The sequence below is a fragment of the Mobula hypostoma genome, chromosome 12 (genome assembly GCF_963921235.1).
Source record: "Mobula hypostoma chromosome 12, sMobHyp1.1, whole genome shotgun sequence".
Classification (NCBI taxonomy): domain Eukaryota; kingdom Metazoa; phylum Chordata; class Chondrichthyes; order Myliobatiformes; family Myliobatidae; genus Mobula; species Mobula hypostoma.
Genome location: NC_086108.1, coordinates 101560552 through 101581258, shown reverse-complemented (window position 1 = coordinate 101581258; position 20707 = coordinate 101560552). Strand labels below are relative to the sequence as shown.

Here is a 20707-nt window from a genome sequence, read left to right as displayed (position 1 = left end):
CCTCCACCTACAAGCTATGGATGTGGAGTGAGGTGATTGTTTTTCAGCTTGCACAAGAATCTGTGGATTGAGCAACAATGAAGGAGGGATTAGACCCCATCGAGCAATGTAGACGGCTTGACAAAACCTAATTGTGCATTATTTTATAAATTCTTTAAAATATGAGTTTAAGATGATCATATAAACAGGCTTTGCTGGACATTGAATTTTCTTCTTCTGATGTACAGGAGAATCGCATTGTCAGGCTCCGACAAGCAGCTGAGATATTCCTACTGCAGATTGCTGAAGCAGGATCACAAGTTGGAATTGTCACTTTTAACTCTGATGCAAGCATTAAAACACAGTTAAAAAGGATTGATAATGATGCCGTAAGGGAGGATCTTGTACAGCTGTTACCAACATCAGCTGATGGGGGAACGAGCATCTGTACTGGGGTTAGGGCTGGATTTCAGGTAAGCCTGGAATGTTTGGCCAGTTCTACTAATTTCAAGTGTTGCATTTTTTCCATGTTGACATCTGATTGTTGCAGGTACTTCGTGGTGATGACAATGCTACAAAGGGTGATGAAATTATTTTACTGACAGATGGAATAGATTATCAAATAAGTAGCTGCTTCCCGGAAGCAGAAGGAAATGGAGCTGTAATCCACACCATTGCACTAGGACCATCCGCAGCTGAAGAATTAGAGCAGCTTTCAACCATGACAGGTAACTAGTGCTGAAAAATCTGCAATTATGTACCTGGAAACCAGGAATGCAAACATTTCACATGCTTATTTTAAGGGATTCTCCTTAATTTTTGATTTGACACTATAGAACATAGAGTAGTACAGCACAGTACAGGCCCTTCGGCCCACAATGTTGTGCCGACTCTCAAACCCTGCCTCTCATATAAGGCCCCACCTTAAATTCCTCCATATACCTGTCTAGTAGTCTCTTAAACTTCAGTAGTGTATCTGCCTCCACCACTGACTCAGGCAGTGCATTCCACGCACCAACCACTCTCTGAGTAAAAAATCTTCCTCTAATATCCCCCTTGAACTTCCCACCCCTTACCTTTACCTTAAAGCCATGTCCTCTTGTATTGAGCAGTGGTGCCCTGGGGAAGAGGCGCTGGCTATCCACTCTATCTATTCCTCTTATTATCTTGTACACCTCTATCATGTCTCCTCTCATCCTCCTTCTCTCCAAAGAGTAAAGCCCTAGCTCCCTTAATCTCTGATCATAATGCATACTCTCTAAACCAGGCAGCATCCTGGTAAATCTCCTCTGTATCCTTTCCAATACTTCAACATCCTTCCTATAGTGAGGCGAGCAGAACTGGACACAGTACTCCAAGTGTGGCCTAACCAGAGTTTTATAGAGCTGCATCATTACATCGCGACTCTTAAACTCTATCCCTCGGCTTATGAAAGCTAACACCCTATAAGCTTTCTTAACTACCCTATCCAGCTGTGAGGCACTTTTCAGGGATCTGTGGACATGTTCCCCCAAATCCTTCTGCTCCTCTACACTACCAAGTATCCTGCATTTACTTTGTACTCTGCCTTGGAGTATGTCCTTCCAAAGTGTACCACCTCACACTTCTCCGGGTTGAACTCCATCTACCACTTCTCAGCCCACTTCTGCATCTTATCAATGTCTCTCTGCAATCTTTGACAATCCTCTACACTATCCACAACACCACCAACCTTTGTGTCGTCTGCAAACTTGCCAACCCACCCTTCTACCCCCATATCCAGGTCGTTAATAAAAATCACGAAAAGTAGAGGTCCCAGAACAGATCCTTGTGGGACACCACTAGTCACAATCCACCAATCTGAATATACTCCCTCCACCACGACCCTCTGCCTTCTGCAGGCAAGCCAATTCTGAATCCACCTGGCCAAACTTCCCAGGATCTCATGCCTTCTGACTTTCTGAATAAGCCTATAAAAGGTTTATGTTAAATTAGCCAGCATAAAGTAAACAATGAACAAAGGAACTTCAAACGAAAACATTAAAGTTGGAGTTCATACAAAGTGTGAAACTGGTGGGACCTTCCCTTTCCTGATTTCCTTCCTGATCCTAACCCATTCCAGCAATGGTAAGAAGTAAGTTGGCATCCGTCTATGATTCATTTGTGCATAGGTCAAGTCACACAGACTTTTGTATAGTACAATGAAAGGATTACTCAGCTCACACAAATTAGTGGAATTATATAACAAACCACATAAAGCACGGAAATGAATATTTTAATTCACAAGTTAACGTAGCCATATATTTGTCCCAGCTGCTTAACTGACCACTTTTACGAGCTAACTCAAGTCCTTCTGATGGTTGTCTCGAATCTCAGCATGCGATGCTTTTCATGAGGCGGCTATTGGTAGTGAAACCACATTAACTGTGCACCCATAAATGCTCTCAACTGAATAGCTTGATTGCACTTCCAGTTCAGACTCTATAATTTCATATGTCTCCATGCAACAAAGCAGGAGGCCATTTTGGCCCATCAAATCAATGTTGGTTCATAGAGCAATCCCGTGCATGCACTAGTTTCCCTGTAAATACAGGAGTTCCCAACCTGGGTCTCATGGACCCCTCAGTTGGTGGTAAGGCTCTATGGCATAAAAAATGTTGTGACCTCTGCTATAAATGATTCTCCCCACATTGTATTCAATTCTTCCCCGAATCAGCCATTCACCTACATACAAAGAGCAATTCATAATGTCCAATTAATCTACTGATCTGCGTGATCAGGAGGAAACCACAGTATGTGGAGGAACTCATGTAGTCACAGGAGAACATGCAAGCTCCACACAGAGAGTACCATAGGACAGGAATAAACTGAGGTAATTCAAAATATTGAGTAGAGAGGAAATTAAGAACCTGGTGGTATGGTGCGAGGACAATAACCTATCCCTCAACGTCAGCAAGATGAAGGAATTGGTTGTTGACTTCAGAAGGAGTAGCGGACCGCACGACCCCATTTACATCGGTGATGCCCAAGTTGAACAGGTCAAAATCTTTAAGTTCCTCGGGGTCAATATCACAAATGACCTGACTTGATCCAACCAAGCAGAGTCCACTGCCAATAAGGCCCACCAGCGCCTTTATTCCTGAGAAAACTAAAGAAATTTGGCCTGTCCCCTAAAATCCTCACTAATTTTTATAGATGCACGGTAGAAAGCATTCTTCTAGGATGCATCACAACCTGGTATGGAAGTTGTCCTGTCCAAGACCGGAAGAAGATGCAGAAGATCGCGAACACAGCCCAGCACATCACACAAACCAATCTTCCGTCCTTGGACTCACTTTACACCGCACGCTGTCGGAGCAGTGCTGCCAGGATAATCAAGGACACAACCCACCCAGCCAACACATTTTTCGTCCATCTGCCCTCCGGGTGAAGGCTCAGGAGCTTGAAGATTCGTACGGCCAGATTTGGGAACAGCTTCTTTCCAACTGTGATAAGACTGCTGAACGGATCCTCACCCGGATCTGAGCCGTCCCCTCCAAATATCCGGACCTGCCTTTCGGTTTTTCTTTGCACTACCTTACTTTCCCTTTTCTATTTTCTATTTATGATTTATAATTTAAATTTTTAATATTTACTATCGATTTGTACTCCAGGGAGTGCGAAACGCAGAATCAAATATCTCTGTGATGATTGTGTACTCTAGTATCAACTGTTTGGCAACGATAAAGTAAAGTAATATTGTGCTATAATATATATTGTCTCATATTCCACCAGACGGTGCTTCTGTCTTAAGGGGCTGGCTCAGGTAATCATTTGTCATTTAGCATGCCTTATGAGAATAGGTTGAGTGAACTTGGCCTTTTCTCCTTGGAGCGACAGAGGATGAGAGGTGACCTGATAGAGGTGTACAAGATGCTGAGAGGCATTGATTGTGTGGATGGTCAGAGGCTGAAATGGCTAGCATGAGAGGGCACAGTTTTAAGGTGCTTGGAAGTAAGTACAGAGGAGATGTCAGGGGTAAGTTTTTTACACGGAGAGTGGTGAGTGCATAGAATGGGCTGCTGGCGATGGTGGTGGAGGCGGATACAACAGCGTCTTTTAAGAGACTCCTGTATAGGTACATGGAGTTTAGTAAAATAGAGGGCTCTGGGTAACTCTTGGTAATTTCTAAGGTAAGGACATGTTCGGCACAGCTTTGTGGGCCAAAGGGCTTGTATTGTGCTGTAAGTTTTCTATGTTTCTATTTTTGACCCAATGTTTCTTACTACTTCATATTTTATTTGTACTAAAATTTCTGAAGGCCAGGACTGTTAAACAGTTTTAGTCCTAATTTGACAGACCTGGTCACAATTCACGGTGCTTATTTGTTTATTTCTTAATTAGCATAGATCATTGTTATTACACAAATTAATCATAATATTTATCATTTTAATGTTGCAGGGGGCTTACAGTTTGCAGCGACTGATAACCTGGATACAAGTGGATTAATTGATTCTTTCACAGGATTAACATCAGGCAATGGTGACAGCAGCCAACAGGCCATCCAGGTTGAATTATCTTTCAGTAAAGTCCTAGTTAAATTCCAATATTGTAGAAATAAATGCAATAGCCCAAATCGCCTAACCACTCCTGTTTCCATGCCCTCATGTTTTAGACTTGGTCACTTCTGGAGTCACTGACCTCCATCTCAGCTGCTCCTGGAGTCCTTGGCCTACCCCTTAACTGCCCATGTTGCTTGCCATCTTCACTTGCAATTCCCACACCCAGACTCATGTCCTGCAGCAAAACTCATCAACCCAAGCCAATCATATGTCTGAATCGGACCAAAGATCTGTGTTACTTCTGGGGCTGTGTCTTCAGGTTAAATTATTTAATGTGTTAATGGCATGATTTCAAGGCTTAAAATAATACTAAGTCACTTATGAAGATCAAGATGCTGCAGATGTTGAAAATCTGAGCTAAGGACAGAAAATACTCTAAACACTTAGCAGGACCCGAAACTTTAATTTGATTTCTTTCTCCACAAATGCTGGTTGACCTATTAACTCTTAATTATTTTATTAATAAATGTGTTTTTTCTGCTGTTTTGTCTATCTTTTCTGCAACTCAATCACAGTTTTTGAAGTTCATCACATAATTTTGATGGGAACATTTCAGAAAATTACAATGCAATTATTCTCTTCCATTAACAACTGCTTTTTGGTAAGATATGATTTTGTTTGCTTCCAGCTTGAAAATATAGGAAGAAACATTGGCAATGACACTTGGTTAAATGGCACTGTTGTTATCGATGAGACTATTGGCAATGATACATCTTTTGTAGTTACCTGGGAGACACAGACTCCTTACATTCTTCTGCATGACCCCAGTGGGAAGAGTTACAATAACAGTGACTTTAAGATAGATGAGATTGTGCACACAGCTCGACTTAAGATTTATGGCACAGCACAGGTATGTCCTAAAATACTTGTTATAGTTAAACAGAAATGTTAACACTATTTTACTTTTTTCTCGAGGCTGAATAACTTGCTGGGTATTTCTAGCATTTTCTTCAGTCGTGTGCTTTCCGTTGTACTGTCTAAAAGCCAAACTCTTTTTCTTCTGGCTATATTATCTATGTACAGCTTGCCTCTTGAAGTCCATTCTCCATATAGTTGTGTCACTATTCTATACAACAGTGTTTACCTTAATGAACAGTGAGAACGCAGTATACCTCCCAACTTCCAAAAACCTTTCCGTGACCTGCAAGGAATGCCACTCTAACTCCCACGTAGCTTGATGTCAAGCAAGACAAAATAGCCTTCTAAACTGATTTCCTTAAAACTTTTTAGGCAGTCTTTCACAATCTCGAGTTCTAATATGACTGAGGAATCCTGTGCAGAATACATGGGTGATGCTTCAATGGACAGCAGAGAGATTCCTTCTTCTCCAGCCCTTTACCTTTCGAACCCACTTGGCTTCACCTATCACCTTCCAGCTAGTCCTTCTTCCCCTCCCCCATCGTTTTATTCTGACGTCTTCCCCTTCCTTTCCAGTCCTGAAGAAGGGCCTCGCCCAAAGTGCCAACTGTTTATTCATTTCCATAGCCTGACCTGCTGGGTTCCTTCAGCATTTTGTGTGTGTGTGTGTTGCTTTGGATTTCCAGGATCTACATAACCTTTTGTCTTTAGTGCAACATACTCAAGATACTGGAAGAACTTAGCAGGCCAAGCAGCATCTATGGAAAAAAGTATAGTTGGCATTTAGAGCTGAAATACTTCCGCAGGATGCTACCTGGCCTGCAGAGTTCCTCGAGCATTTTGTGTGTGTTGCTCAGATTTCCAGAGTCTGCAGATTTTCTCTTGTTTGTGATTTGATTACTACTCTGTGAAGTTTCTTCCAGGGATGCCTATCCTGAAGAAGTTTAAATCTTCCCTTTGATGGGATTTCGGTGGAACTCTCTCACTTCTCCCCTGCTGTGATCCCTACTGCTCTCCAGATACTGCCAGGCCTGCTGAGTTCCTCCAGCATTTTGTGTGTGTTCCTCAGATTTCCAGCGTCTGCATATTTTCTCCTGTGTTTAGTATAAGTCTGATTATCATATGCTTCAGTGAATGGAGCTTAAGCTCTATAACGCGCCCATACACAAGCATCATCTATATACTGTTATTGGTGACTAATATTGGAGTGAGTTTGGCTCTGGAGTAAAGGACAAACACTCTGATTTGTCTTGTAGATTAACCCCATTCAAAGGAGAAACTTGTTAGAGATGATATGCAGCATTGTATTGAGGAAGATCAAAGAGCGGTTTGGAACCAGAATCAGGTTTAATATCGCTGCCATATGTCATGAAATTTGTGGTTTTGCAACAACAGTACATTGCAACACGTAAAAATAAAAGCTATAAATTACAATAAGAAGTATACATAAAAAAGAAAATTAAATTAAATAAGCGGTGCAAAAGAGAGGGAAAAATACTGAGGTAATGTTCATGGGTTCAATGTCCATTCAGAAATCTGATGGCAGAAGGGAAGAAGCTGTTCCTGAAACATTGAGTGTGCGTTTTTGAGCCCCTGTACCTCCTTCTTGATGGTAACAATGAGATGAGGGCATGTCCTGGGTGATAAGGGTCCTTAATGATGGATGCCATCTTTTTGAGACATCCCCTTTTGAAGGTGTTCTGGATGCTGGGGAGGCGAATACTTTTGATGAAGCTGGCTGTGTTTACAACTTTTTGCAGCTTTCTCTGATCCTGTGCAGTGGTCCTTCCATAGCAGACGGTGAAGCAACCAGTTTGAATGCTCTCCATAGTACATCTGTAGGAATTTGCAAGTGTCTTTGGTGACATACCATTTCTCAAACTCCTAATGAAAAGTTTAGTTGATGTCATAGCTTCTTTGTAATTGCATCAGTTAGTTGGGCACAGATGTTGACAACAAAGAACTTGAAACTGCTCACCCTTTCCACTCCGATCCCTTGATGAGGACTGGTGTGCATTCCCTCAACTTCCCCTTCCTGAAGTCACAATTAATTTTTGGTCCTGCTGACATTGAGTGCAAAGTTGTTGCTGTGACGCCTTCAATCAGTTGATCTATCTCGCTCCTGGACACCACCTCATCACCATCTGAAATCCTGCCAACAGTAGTTGCGTTGTTGGCAAATTTATAGATGGCATATAGATGCCATCAGCTATATTTCATTTGTAGATGATATTTGAGTTGTGCCTAGCCACATAATTGAGCATGTAGAGATAGTCGAGCAGTGGGTTAGGCATGCATCCTTGAGGTGCACCAGTGTTGGTTGTCTGTGAGGAGGAGAGGTTATTTCTGATCAAAATAGACTGCGGTCTCCTGATGAGGAAGTCAAGGATCCATTTGCAGAAGGAGGTACAAAGGCCCAGGTTTTGGAGCTTGTTGATTAGAACTGAGGGTATGATTGTGTTGAACGCTGAGCTGTAGTCAATAAACTGCAGCCTAATGTAGGTAGGTACTACTGTCCACGCTGAGTAGAGGGCCAGTAAGATTGCATCTGTGTAGACATTGTGGTGATGGGTAAGTTGCATTGCGGCCAAGTGCTTGCTTAGGCAAGAGTTGAAATCTAGACACGACCAGCCTCTCAAAGCTCTTCATCACAGTAGGTGTGAGTGCACACTGAGCAAAAGTCTTTGAGGTAGCTTACCCTGCTCATCTTGGGTTCTGGTATGATTGTTGCCCTTTTGAAGCAGGTGGAACCCAGTCTGCACTGATTATGGGTCTGTGCTGGACTCCGTGATTAAGATAATGGCTTGTATGTCATTGTGGAACTATTGTAGTATGTCAATGAAGGCATACAATTTTGACAATATTTCTCATTTGAAGAGTTTTTAAAAGACTGAAATAGCCATTTACAGTACATTGGTTACCGTTCCTTCAAATTTCTTGGATTTCGTTGTGACCCTTGAGGGGCAAAATCCTCATGGCAGCTCTAATACTTCGTCCACATGAAGGAGGAAGATGAGGACAATTCTTGAGAAGTCTTTCTCAGAGCGGACAACAAGGAGATTCCTCTGGGACCAATCTCCTTTCTAGAAGATGGTCACAATGATGCTACTGTCATATCCCTGATTCCCAGAGCAGTGGGATGAGCTCATGAATTCATACTGGAACTATTCCATCTTGTTCAGTATTTCAGCAGGGATTTTATTTGGTCTGCAGACTTTGATGTTTATCAGCTGTAGAGTGGCATTTTTAACCTTTGATGCTGCAGTTATATGGGATTCTGTGCTGTGGAACTGAATCAAGCATCAATCTCAAATACAATCTCAGCTGAGGAGATCTTGAAAGTGCTCCTTCTAGTGGGCAATGACTGCCACTCATGACTCTCAGTAGTTGTTCCTGTGGGCGTGTTGGCTATTGACAGCCCTAAAGAATCTGTGATTTCAAGACTATTAGCCACTTGCAGGCTTTTATTTCTACACATAATTGGTGCTGTAGGTTACAGGTCCCGAGCTCCATCCTTGATCCTCTGGTTGTTCTCATTAAACTATGCTAATACATGTTGCACAGAAAGACAAGTATCTCTTGACGAGGGCACATTGTTTGACCAGTGGCCAATCCAGACATCGGAAGTTATGAGAGGAGCGGATTTTTTAAATCAGGTCCACTGCCTGAGAACAAAAGTCAGCAGTCAGTTGCAACAGTGATTGACCAGTGGCCAATCAGTGTTTGGGTTGATTGAACAAGAGCAAATTAAAGGAAGATAGGGGCAGGAGCAGCAACCATCACACCTGCGGCCGTCATCTAGATAGAATCAGAGTAGTGATCTTGAGGTTTCAGCAAAAAGCGGAAGCCAGTGAAGTCGGAGAAAATAAATGAAAAGTAAAGCTCTTTTTTTTGTCTTCCCTTCTTTATATCTGCTCATCTAGGACAGTAGAGATGCCAGGCAGGATACTAGAATGCTCCTCTTGTGGGATGTGGGAAGGCAGGGAGGCCTCCAGTGTCCCTGGCAACTACAACTCCATGAAGCGCATCCAGCTGCAGCTTCTAACAATCTGAGATAAGGAGGTGGAGCCGGAACTGGATGAACTCTGGACCATTTGGGAGGCTGAGGGGATGATAGATAGGACATATAGAGACGTAGTTACACCCAAGGTAGGGCACAGGACACTGAGTGAAAGACAGGAAGCAGAAAGAAGAAAGGGGTTAAGGGCCAAGGCAGAGTACCCCAGTGGACAACCCGCTCAACAACAGAAATATCATTTCGTATGCTGTCGGTGGGAATGACCTAACAGAGAAAAGTCACAGTGGTCAGGTCTCTGGTATTGAGTCTACCTCTGTGACAAAAGAGAAATGGGGAGAAGAGGCACACTGTGGTGATAAGCAATTCATTAGGGGAATGGACTGGAGGTTCTGTGGGCAAGAATGAGATTCTTGGATGGTATGTTGCCTCCCGGATGCCAGGGTCTGGGATATCTTGGAACAAGTCCTCAACATTCTTAAGTAGGAGGATGAACAACTGGAGGTCATGGTCTATGTAGGTACCAATGACATGGGTAGGACAAATGATGAGGTTCTGCATGGGGATTTCAGGGAGTTAGGTGCTAAGTTAATGGGTAGAACCTCCAGGGTTGTGATCTCAGGACTGCTACCCATGCCAGCTGCTAGTGAGGCCAGAACTAGGAAGATTATATATGTGGCTAAGGAGCTGATGTAAGAGGGACGGCATAAGATTTTAGGATCATTGGGCGCTCTTCCTGAGAAGGTGGGATCTACACAGAAGAGACAGGTTGTACCTGAGCTGGAGGGGGTCTAATATGCTGTTGAAAGGTTTGTTAATGCTACATAGTTGGGTTTAAACTAGACTTGCAGAGGGAAGCAGAGAGCCAGAACAGTTAGTGGAGAGGTTGTGGAAGCAGATGTTAGTAAAACCTCAAACAAAGTTGAGAATCAAAAAGTTGAGCATGGTGCAACTAGTGTCCTGAGCTGCATATATTTCAATGCAAGAAGTATCTTAGGAAAGATGAATAATAGTCCTCAAGATGAGGTAGCTGGTTTACAACAGCAGCACTATGCAGAGAGGAGAGACTAGTGATAGGGCAAAATTGCAGTCAACAGGATGAGATGCAATGTAAAATGTGGACAAAGTCAAAAAGCATGATTACAATACTGAAGTTGTAATATTTGAATGTGCACAGAATACAGAATAAGATAGATGAATTTGCAGCACAGTTGCATATCAGCACATATAAAGTTGTAGGCATCACTGAATCATGGCTGATAGAAGATTATAGCTGGGAGCTTAATATCCAAGGATACATATTGTATTGAAAGGACTGGCAGGAAAGAAGATGGGGCAGCATTTCTCAGTTGGTAAAAAAAATGAAATCAAACCATTAGAATGAAGTGACATAGGGGTGGAAGGTGTTGAATCATGGTGGACAGAGCTAAACAACTACAAGGGTAAAAAGACCTTGATGGGAGTTGTACTGTATACAGACTCCTTGCAATGGGAGGCAGACAATGCATGCCAAAATGGCAATGTTACAATAGTCATGGGAGACTTCAATATGCATTTAAATTGTGAATATCAAGTTGATGCTGGATTCCAATAAGGGAAATTTCTAGAGTGCCTACAAGATGGGCTTTTTAGAGCAGCTAGTGTTTGAGCCAACTAGAGGATCATCTATTCTGGATTAGATGTTGTGCAATGAACCAGAATTAATTAGCGAGCTTAAGATAAAAGAACCCTTTGGGATAAGCCCTTTCTTGTTAATTGTTTTCCTTCCACAGATACCATCTAACCTTTGAGTTTTTCTAGAGTTTTCTATTGCAGAAACTATGGACACCCTGCAACATTGAGTCCATAAAATGGTGGATCTTTGAGTCCCTCACTGCCGTTTCTTTATATCTGCTACTGCATCACCGACTCCCTCCCAGACTGATGCACTAAAGAGAAACTATGTAACCATCTACATGATATACTGAAGATACTTCCCATACAATATGGGCAAGGCTCAATCTCTATCACCAAAAAGGACAAGCATTGTAGGCTAGCGGAAACTTGGCAGTTTCCTCTCGGTTGCACATAAAATACCCTTCCAAGTAAATGACAGTCATGGGACTTCAGCTATGAAGGCATTTGGAGTTCACGAGAAATATTTCCAGTAAGATTGGTTAGTTTTACTGGAAATAGTTAGTTTTCTAACCATTCCTTCTAACACAGAAAAAATGACTAAATTTACTTACAGCACAGAAGAGATGCTTTCAGTCCTTCGAGCCACGTTGCCCAGAAAACCCAGGTTTGACCCTGGCTTAAGCACAGGACAATTTACAATGACCAATTAGCTACCAACCGGTATAGTATGGTCTTTGAATATTTGGAGGGGACCAGAGCAGCTGCAGGTAACCCACTTGGTCACGGGGAGAACAAACAAACCCCTTACAGACAGCCCCAGGAATTGAAACTGGTTCACTGGTACTGTAAAGCGTTGTGTTAACCACTACATTACCATGCTGCCCATTTAGTGTCTAAGATAGAAACAAAGAAACATAGAAAACTTACAGCATAATACAGGCCCTTCGTCCAAAAAGCTGTGCCAAACTTGTCCTTACATTAGAAATTACCTGGGGTTACACATAGCCCTCTATTTTTCTAAGCTCCTTGTACCTATCCAGCAGTCTCTTAAAGACCCTATCATTTCTGCCTCCTCCGCCGCTACAAGCAGACCACTCTACGCCATCACCACTCTCTGCATAAAAAAAACTTACCCCTGACATCTCCTCTGTAGCTACTTCCAGGCACCTTAAAACCATGCCCTCTCGTGCTGGCCCTTTCAGCCCTGGGAAAAAGCCTCTGACTATCCACACGATCAATGCCTCTAATCGTCTTGTACACCTCAATAAGGTCACCTCTCATCCTCCGTTGCTCCAAGGAGAAAAGGCCAAGTTCACTCAACCTATTCTCATAAGGCATGTTCCTTAATTCTGGCAACATCCTTGTAGATCTCCTCTGCACCCTTTCTATGATTTCCACATCCTTCCAGTAGTGAGGCGACCAGAACTAAGCACAGTACTCCCAGTGGGGTCTGACCAGGGTCCTATACAGCCGCAACATTACCTTTCGGCTCCTAAACTCAATCCCACGAATGATGAAGGCCAATGCACCATATGCCTTCTTAACCACAGAGTCAACCTGTGTAGCGGCTTTGAGTGTCCTATGGACTCAGACCCCAAGATCCCTCTAATCCTCCACACTGTCAAGAGTCTTACCATTAATGCTATATTCTGCCATCATATTTGACCCACCAAAATGAACCACTTCACACTTATCTGGGTTGAACTCCATCTACCACTGCTCAGCCCAGTTTTGCTTCCTATCTATGTCCCATTGTAACCTCTGACAGCCCTCCACGCTATTCACAATGCCTCCAACCTTTCTGTCATCAGCAAATTTACTAACTCATCACTCTACTTCCTCATCCAGGTCATTGATAAAAATCACAAAGAGTAGGGGTCCCAGAACGGATCCCTGAGGCACACCACTGGTCACTGGCCTCCATGCAGAATATGACCCATCTACAACCACTCTTTGCCTCCTGTGGGCAAACCAGTTCCAGATCCACAAAGCAATGTCCCCTTGGATCCCATGCCTCCTTACTTTCTCAATAAGCCTTGCAAGGGGTACCTTATCAAATGCCTTGCTGAAATCCATATACACTACATCTACTGCTCTACCTTCATCAATGTATTTAGTCACATCCTCAAAAAATTCAATCAGGATCGTAAGGCATGACCTGCCTTTGACAAGGCCATGCTGACTATTCCTAATCATATTATGCCTCTCCAATTGTTCATAAATCCTGCCTCTCAGGATCTTTTCCATCAACTTACCAACCACTGAATTAAAACTCACTGGTCTATAACTTCCTGGGCTATCTCTATTCCCTTTCTTGAATAAGGGAACAACATTCGCAACCCTCCAATCCTCAAGAACCTCTCCTGTCCTCATTGATGATGCAAAGATCATTGCCAGAGGCTCAGCAATCTGCACCCTCGCTTCCCACAGTAGACTGGAGTACATCCCATCCAGTCTCGGTGACTTATCCAACTTGATGCTTTCTAAAAGCTCCAGCACATCATCTTCCTTAATATCTACATGCTCAAGCTTTTCAGTCTACTCTAAGTCACTCCGATAATTACCAAGATCTTTTTCTGTAATGAATACTGAGGCAAAGTATTCATTAAGTATCTCTGCTCTCTCCTCCGGTTCTATACATTTTTCCACTGACACACTTGATTGGTCCTATTCTCTCACATCTTATCTTGCTCTTCACATACTTGTAGAATGCCTTAGGGTTGTCCTTAATCCTGTCTGCCAAGGCCTTCCCATGGCCCCTTCTGGCTCTCCTAATTTCATTTTTAAACTCCTTCCTGCTAGCCTTATAATCTTCTAGATCTCTATCATTACCTAGTTTTTTGAACCTTTTGTAAGCTTTTCTTTTCTTCTTGACTAGATTTACAACAGCCTTTGTACACCATGGTTCCCATACCCTACTATTTTTTCTCTGTCTCATTGGAACGTACCTATGCAGAACCCCATGCAAATATCCCCTGAACATTTGCCACATTTCTTCTGTGCATTTCCTTGAGAACATCTGTTTCCAATTTATGCTTCCAAGTTCATGCCTGATGGTCTCTATTTCCCCTTATTCCAATTAAACGTTTCCCTAACTTATCTGTTCCTATCCCTATCCACTACTATGGTAAAGGAGATACAATTGTGATCACTATCTCCAAAATGGTCTCCCACTGAGAGACCTGACACCTGCCAGGTTCATTTCCCAAAACCAGATCAAGTACAGCCTCTCCTCTTGTAGGCTTATCTACATATTGTGTCAAGAAACCTTCCTGTACACACCTAACAAACTCCACCCCATCTAAACCCCTCACTCTGAGGAGATGCCAATCAATATTTGGGAAATTAAAATCCCCTACCACAAGAACCCTGTCCAGAATCTGTCTCCCTATCTGCTCCTCGATGTCGCTATTACTATTGGGTGGTCTATAAGAAACACTCAGTAGAGTTATTGACCCCTTCCTGTTCCTAACTTCCACCCACAGAGACTCCGTAGACAACCCCTCCATGACTTCCTCCTTTTCTGCAGCCATGACAACATCTCTGATCAGCAATGCCATACCCCCATCTCTTCTGCCCTCCTCCCTGTCCTTTCTGAAACATCTAAAGCCTGGCACTCTAAGTAACCATTCCTAACCCTGAACCATCCAAGTCTCTCTAATGGCCACAACATCATAGCTCCAAGTGCTGATCCACGCTCTAAGCTCATCCACTTTATTCATAATACTCTTCGCGTTAAAATAGACACATCTCAAACCATCGCTCTGAGCGCGTCCCTTCTCTATTACCTGCCTATCTTCCCTTTCAGACTGTCTCCAAGCTTCCTCTATTTGTGAGCCAACCGCCCCTACCTCTGTCACTTAAGTTCAGTTCCCACCCCCCAGCAATTCTGGTTTAAACTCTCCCCAATAGCCTTTGCAAACCTCCCCGCCAGGCTATTGGTCCCCTTGGGATTCAAGTCCCACCTGCCCCACAAGAGGTCCCAATGATCCAGATGTTAGGGATAAATTTGTCCCGGTGAGGAAGATAAAGAATGGTAGGGTGAAGGAACCATGGGTGACAAGTGAGGTGGAAAATCTAGTCAGGTGGAAGAAGGCAGCATACATGAGGTTTAGGAAGCAAGGATCAGATGGGTGTATTGAGGAATATAGGGAAGCAAGAAAGGAGCTTAAGAAGGGGCTGAGAAGAGCAAGAAGGGGGCATGAGAAAGCTTTGGCGAGTAGGGTAAAGAAAACCCCAAGGCATTCTTCAATTATGTGAAGAAAAAAAGGATGACAGGAGTGAAGGTAAGACCGATTAGAGATAAAGGTGGGAAGATGTGCCTGGAGGCTGTGGAAGTGAGTGAGGTCCTCAATGAATACTTCTGTTCGGTATTCACCAGTGAGAGGGAACTTGATGATGGTGAGGACAATATGAGTGAGGTTGATGTTCTGGAGCATGTTGATATTAAGGGAGAGGAGGTGTTGGAGTTGTTAAAATACATTAGGACAGATAAGTCCCCAGGGCCTGACGGAATATACCCCAGGCTGCTCCACAAGGCGAGAGAAGAGATTGCTGAGCCTCTGGCTAGGATCTTTATGTTCTCGTTGTCCACCGGAATGGTACCGGAGGATTGGAGGGAGGCGAATGTTGTCCCCTTGTTCAAAATGATAGTAGGGATAGTCCGGGTAATTATAGACCAGTGAGCCTTACGTCTGTGGTGGGAAAGTTGTTGGAAAAGATTCTTAGAGATAGGATCTATAGGCATTTAGAGAATCATGGTCTGAATCAGAGACAGTCAGCATGGCTTTGTGAAGGGCAGATCGTGTCTAACAAGCCTGATAGAGTTCTTTGAGTAGGTGACCAGGCATATAGATGAGGGTAGTGCAGTGGATGTGATCTATATGGATTTTAGTAAGGCATTTGACAAGGTTTCACACTGTAGGCTTATTTAGAAAGTTGGAAGGCATGGGACCCAGGGAAGTTTGGCCAGGTGGATTCAGAATTAGCTTGCCTGCAGAAGGCAGAGGGTGGTGGTGGAGGGAGTACATTCAGATTGGAGGATTGTGACTAGTGATGTCCCACAAGGATCTGTTCTGGGACCTCTACTTTTCGTGATTTTTATTAATGACCTGGATGTTGGGGTAGAAGGGTGGGTTGGCAAGTTTGCAGATGACACAAAGGTTGGTGGTGTTGTATATATTGTAGAGGATTGTCAAAGATTGCAGAGAGACATTGATAGGATGCAAGAGTGGGCTGAGAAGTGGCAGATGGAGTTCAACCTGGAGAAGTGTGAGGTGGTACACTTTGGAAGGACAAACTCCAAGGCAGAGTACAAAGTAAATGGCAGGATACTTGGTAGTGTGGAGGAGCAGAGGGATCTTGGGGTACATGTCCACAGATCCCTGAAAGTTGCCTCACAGCTGGATAGGGTAGTTAAGAAAGCTTATGGGGTGTTAGCTTTCATAAGTCGAGGGATAGAGTTTAAGAGTCGCGATTTAATGATGCAGCTCTATAAAACTCTGGTTAGGCCACACTTGGAGTACTGTGTCCAGTTCTGGTCACCTCACTATAGGAAGGATGTTGAAGCATTGGAAAGGGTACAGAGGAGATTTACCAGGATGCTGCCTGGTTTAGAAAGTATGCATTATAATCAGAGATTAAGGGAGGTAGGGCTTTACTCTTTGGAGAGAAGGAGGATGAGAGGAGACATGATAGAGGTGTACAAGATAATAAGAGGAATAGATAGAGTGGATAGCCAGCGCCTCCTCCCCAGGGCACCACTGCTCAATACAAGAGGAAATGGCTTTAAGGTAAGGGGTGGGAAGTTCAAGGGGGATATTAGAGGAAGGTTTTTTACTCAGAGAGTGGTTGGTGCGTGGAATGCACTGCCTGAGTTAGTGGTGGAGGCAGATACACTAGTGAAGTTTAAGAGACTACTAGACAGGTATATGGAGGAATTTAAGGTGGGGGCTTATATGGGAGGCAGGGTTTGAGGGTTGGCACAACATTGTGGGCCGAAGGGCCTGTACTGTGCTGTACTATTCTATGTTCTATGTTCTATTAAATATGAATCCCTGCCCTCTGCTCCAATCTCTCAGCCATGCATTTATCCTGCACCTCATTTTATTCCTTTTCTCACTGTCATGTGGCACAGGCAGTAATCTCGAGATTACTTCCTCTGAGGTCCTGCTTCTTAACTTCCTTTCTAACTCTCTGTGGTGTGTTTTAAGGACCTTCTCCCTTTTTCCTACCTATGTCATTGGTACCAATATGTACCACAACCTCTGGCTGTTCTCCTTCCCACTCAGGATATCGTGGACGCGATCAGAAACATCTCGGTCCCTGGCACCTGGGTTCCCTATCACTGCTGCCATCCTCTTCCTTTCTCTACCCTTCTGAGCCATAGGGCCAGACTCTGTGCCAGAGGCGGGGCCACTGTTGCTTCCCCCAGGTAGGCCATCTCCCCCAACGGTACTCAAACAGGAGTACTTTTTGTTAAGGGGGACAGCCACTGGGGTACTCTAGCATTTGCCTTTTCCCCTTCCCTCTCCTGACTGTTACCCACTTCTCTGTCTCCCAAGGCCCCGGTGTGACTACCTGCCTATAGCTGCTCTCTTTCACCTCCTCACTCTCCCCGACCAGACAATGGTAATCGAGCTGCATTTCCAGTTCCCTAATGCTGTCCCTAAGGAGCTGCAGCTCAATACACCTGACGCAGATGTGGCTGTCCAGGAGGCTGGGAGTCTCCAGGACCTCCCACATCTGACACTGAGCTCAGAAAACTGGCCTCTCACACATACTTTCTGTCTGTATTCTGCACAGATAACCTTGCCTCGATCCGTTAATGTCTAAGCCTCGTTGAGCCAAAGCCTTCCTTCTCTGTCTCCCTCTAGTCCGTCACCCGCTCCTCTGATGCCCACTCTGTAAAACTGTCTCCTTTTTAAACCCTTCTCACCGTTCTCACTGGCTGACCTCCACACACTTGCGCAGTCATGCCCCAATCAAACCGGCGAAGAAATACCGATGAGATCAGTTCAGTTGCAATAGACAGGAAATTGAAAGGAGTTTATACATTCCCACCATGACAGTGTGGGTTTCATCCAGGTGCTCTGGTTTCCTCCCACATTTCACAGACGTAATTGGTGGTGCAGGGTCACGGGCCAGATGGGCATGTTACTATGCTGTACCTCTAAATAAGTAAAACATTAAATACATTTTAACAGAATGCGGAGTAGATCAAGTTATGGAGGAAGCCCTTATGTGTAAGTATAACTTTGACCTTTTCTTTGCAGATTGGAACATGGATCTACAGCATCCTGAATCCTGGAGGCAAACAGGTTATAACAATCACAGTAACATCCCGAGCAGCAGATTCAGCAGTTCCACCAATCATAGTTAAGGGGTACATCAACAGAAAGGATTCCACCAGTCCAATAATTATTAATGTGGAAGTCAGTCATGGATTTCTACCAATCCTATATGCGAACGTGACAGCTATTATTGAACGTCCCAGCGGGCCTCCGATTGAACATGTGCTTTCTGATGATGGCTTAGGTAGGATACATTTATTCTCCCTGTAAGTAGGAAAGTGCAGTTCAATTGGACATAAAAAAACAGATATATCAAAATGTAGATTCCTTTCCAAAGTATATGAAAGATCGTAATGCAGGCACTTATGACATGAGTTGGGTTTAATGATCTTAACATGTTGATTGCCAAGTCAGTAAATTCGTCTCCTGAGGCCAGAACTTGCCCATGGGCCTGCCAAACAATCAAGTTAAGGCTAGACTGATGTCCTCACATGCTTTGGAAGTTTTCAGCTTTGTCAAGAAATGGTGTAATTTCAGTGAAAGAGTTTCCGCTCAGGTGAAGCTCATCATTTGCACTGAGGTAAGTATTGTGTCAGATCTAAACAGAATAAGAAAAAAAAATTGCTGCAAGATTTCTGTCCCAGGTCAATGAGACTAATTTCTATTCCTCATTTTGGGGATGTCATGATATGGTGAAGAGGGGTGGTGTGCTCAGCATTGCACATTTACCTTATAACCTCCATAGAGCCCCCACATTTTTGTTTAATGATTTGATTCGAAGAAGGAGTCTGAGAGTCTGAGTGGGAGTGCCGAGAAAGAGATTTTTGAAATTTTCGTTATTTTTTTTCTCCAACGGCTTTCTGAGAGGCGGGACTGCGCAGGCGTGTGACGTCGGGCAGTGCAGCGCGGCAGATTTAAAAGGAACAGAGCCTCATAGAGCGGGCAGCGTAGTTTGCGGGCTGCGGAGTGAGCCGGGAGCAGAGTGAAGACTTAAGGGCTTCGGCTCACCGGGCTTAGGCGGAAGCGGGCAAGGCGAGGAAGGTTTGACATTCATTTTCTGTTGCTATTTGAGGAGAGGGGCATTATGACTGTGAGGGCAGTTTGCTGTTCTCGGTGTCGGATGTGGGAGGCCCTGGAGTCTCCAAGCCTCCCGGACGTCTACATCTGCGCCAAGTGCATCGAGATGCAGCTCCTAAGGGACCGCGTTATGGAACTGGAGCTGCAGCTCGATGACCTTCGTCTGGTCAGGGAGAGCGAGGAGGTGATAGAGAGGAGTGGAAGGCAGGTGGTCACGCCGGGGCCACGGGAGGCAGACAAGTGGGTCACGGTTAGGAGGGGGAAGGGGAAAAGGCAGGTGATGGGGAGTACCCCGGTGGCTGTGCCCCTTAACAACAGGTACTCCTGTTTGAGTACTGTTGGAGGGGACAGCTTACCCAGGGGAAGCGACAGTGGCCCTGCCTCCGGCACAAAGTCTGGCCCTGTAGCTCAGAAGGGTAGGGCAAGGAAGAGGAGGGCAGTTGTGATAGGGGACTCGATAGTAAGGGGGTCAGATAGGCGATTCTGTGGACGCAGTCCAGAGACTCGGATGGTAGTTTGCCTCCCTGGTGCCAGGGTCCGGGATATTTCTGATCGTGTCCAAGATATCCTGAAGTGGGAGGGTGAAGAGCCAGAGGTCCTGGTACATATAGGTACCAATGACATAGGTAGGAAAAGGGATGAGGTCCTGAAAGAAGAATATAGGGAGCTAGGAAGGGAGTTGAGAAAAAGGACCGCAAAGGTAGTAATCTCGGGATTACTGCCTGTGCCACGCGACAGTGAGAGTAGGAATGCGATGAGGTGGAGGATAAATGCGTGGCTGAGGGATTGGAGCAGGGGGCAGGGATTCAAGTTTTTGGATCATTGGGACCTCTATTGGTGCAGGCGTGACCTGTACAAAAAGGACGGGTTACACTTAAATCCTAGGGGGACCAATATCCTGGCAGGGAGATTAGCGGGGGCTACTGAGGTGACTTTAAACTAGAATGGTTGGGGGGTGGGAATCAAATTAAAGAGGCTAGGTGTGAGGAGGTTAGTTCACAACAGAGGGATGGGAACCAGTGCAGAGAGACAGAGGGGTGTAAAGTGAGCGTAGAAGCAAAAAGTACAAAGGGGAAAAGTAAAAGTGGCAGGCCGACAAATCCAGGGCAAGCATTAAAAAGGGCTAAGAGAGTTGTAAAAGAGCGCCTGAAGGCTTTATGTGTCAATGCAAGGAGCATTCGTAATAAGGTGGATGAATTGAAAGTGCAGATTGTTATTAATGATTATGATATAGTTGGGATCACAGAGACATGGCTCCAGGGTGACCAGGGATGGGAGCTCAACATTCA

The 20707-nt window shown here is 44.3% G+C and overlaps 1 protein-coding gene across 1 annotated transcript in view; it reads left to right on the top strand.

The window, feature by feature from the left end:
* LOC134355259 (calcium-activated chloride channel regulator 1-like) overlaps positions 1-20707 on the top strand; it is a 55371-nt gene that overhangs the window by 19360 nt on the left and 15304 nt on the right. The window contains exons 7-11 of the mRNA XM_063065055.1: positions 228-452; positions 530-707; positions 4399-4505; positions 5188-5409; positions 18324-18585. Of these exons, the coding sequence (XP_062921125.1) occupies positions 228-452; positions 530-707; positions 4399-4505; positions 5188-5409; positions 18324-18585 (994 nt within the window). The remainder of the gene's footprint in view (positions 1-227; positions 453-529; positions 708-4398; positions 4506-5187; positions 5410-18323; positions 18586-20707) is intronic.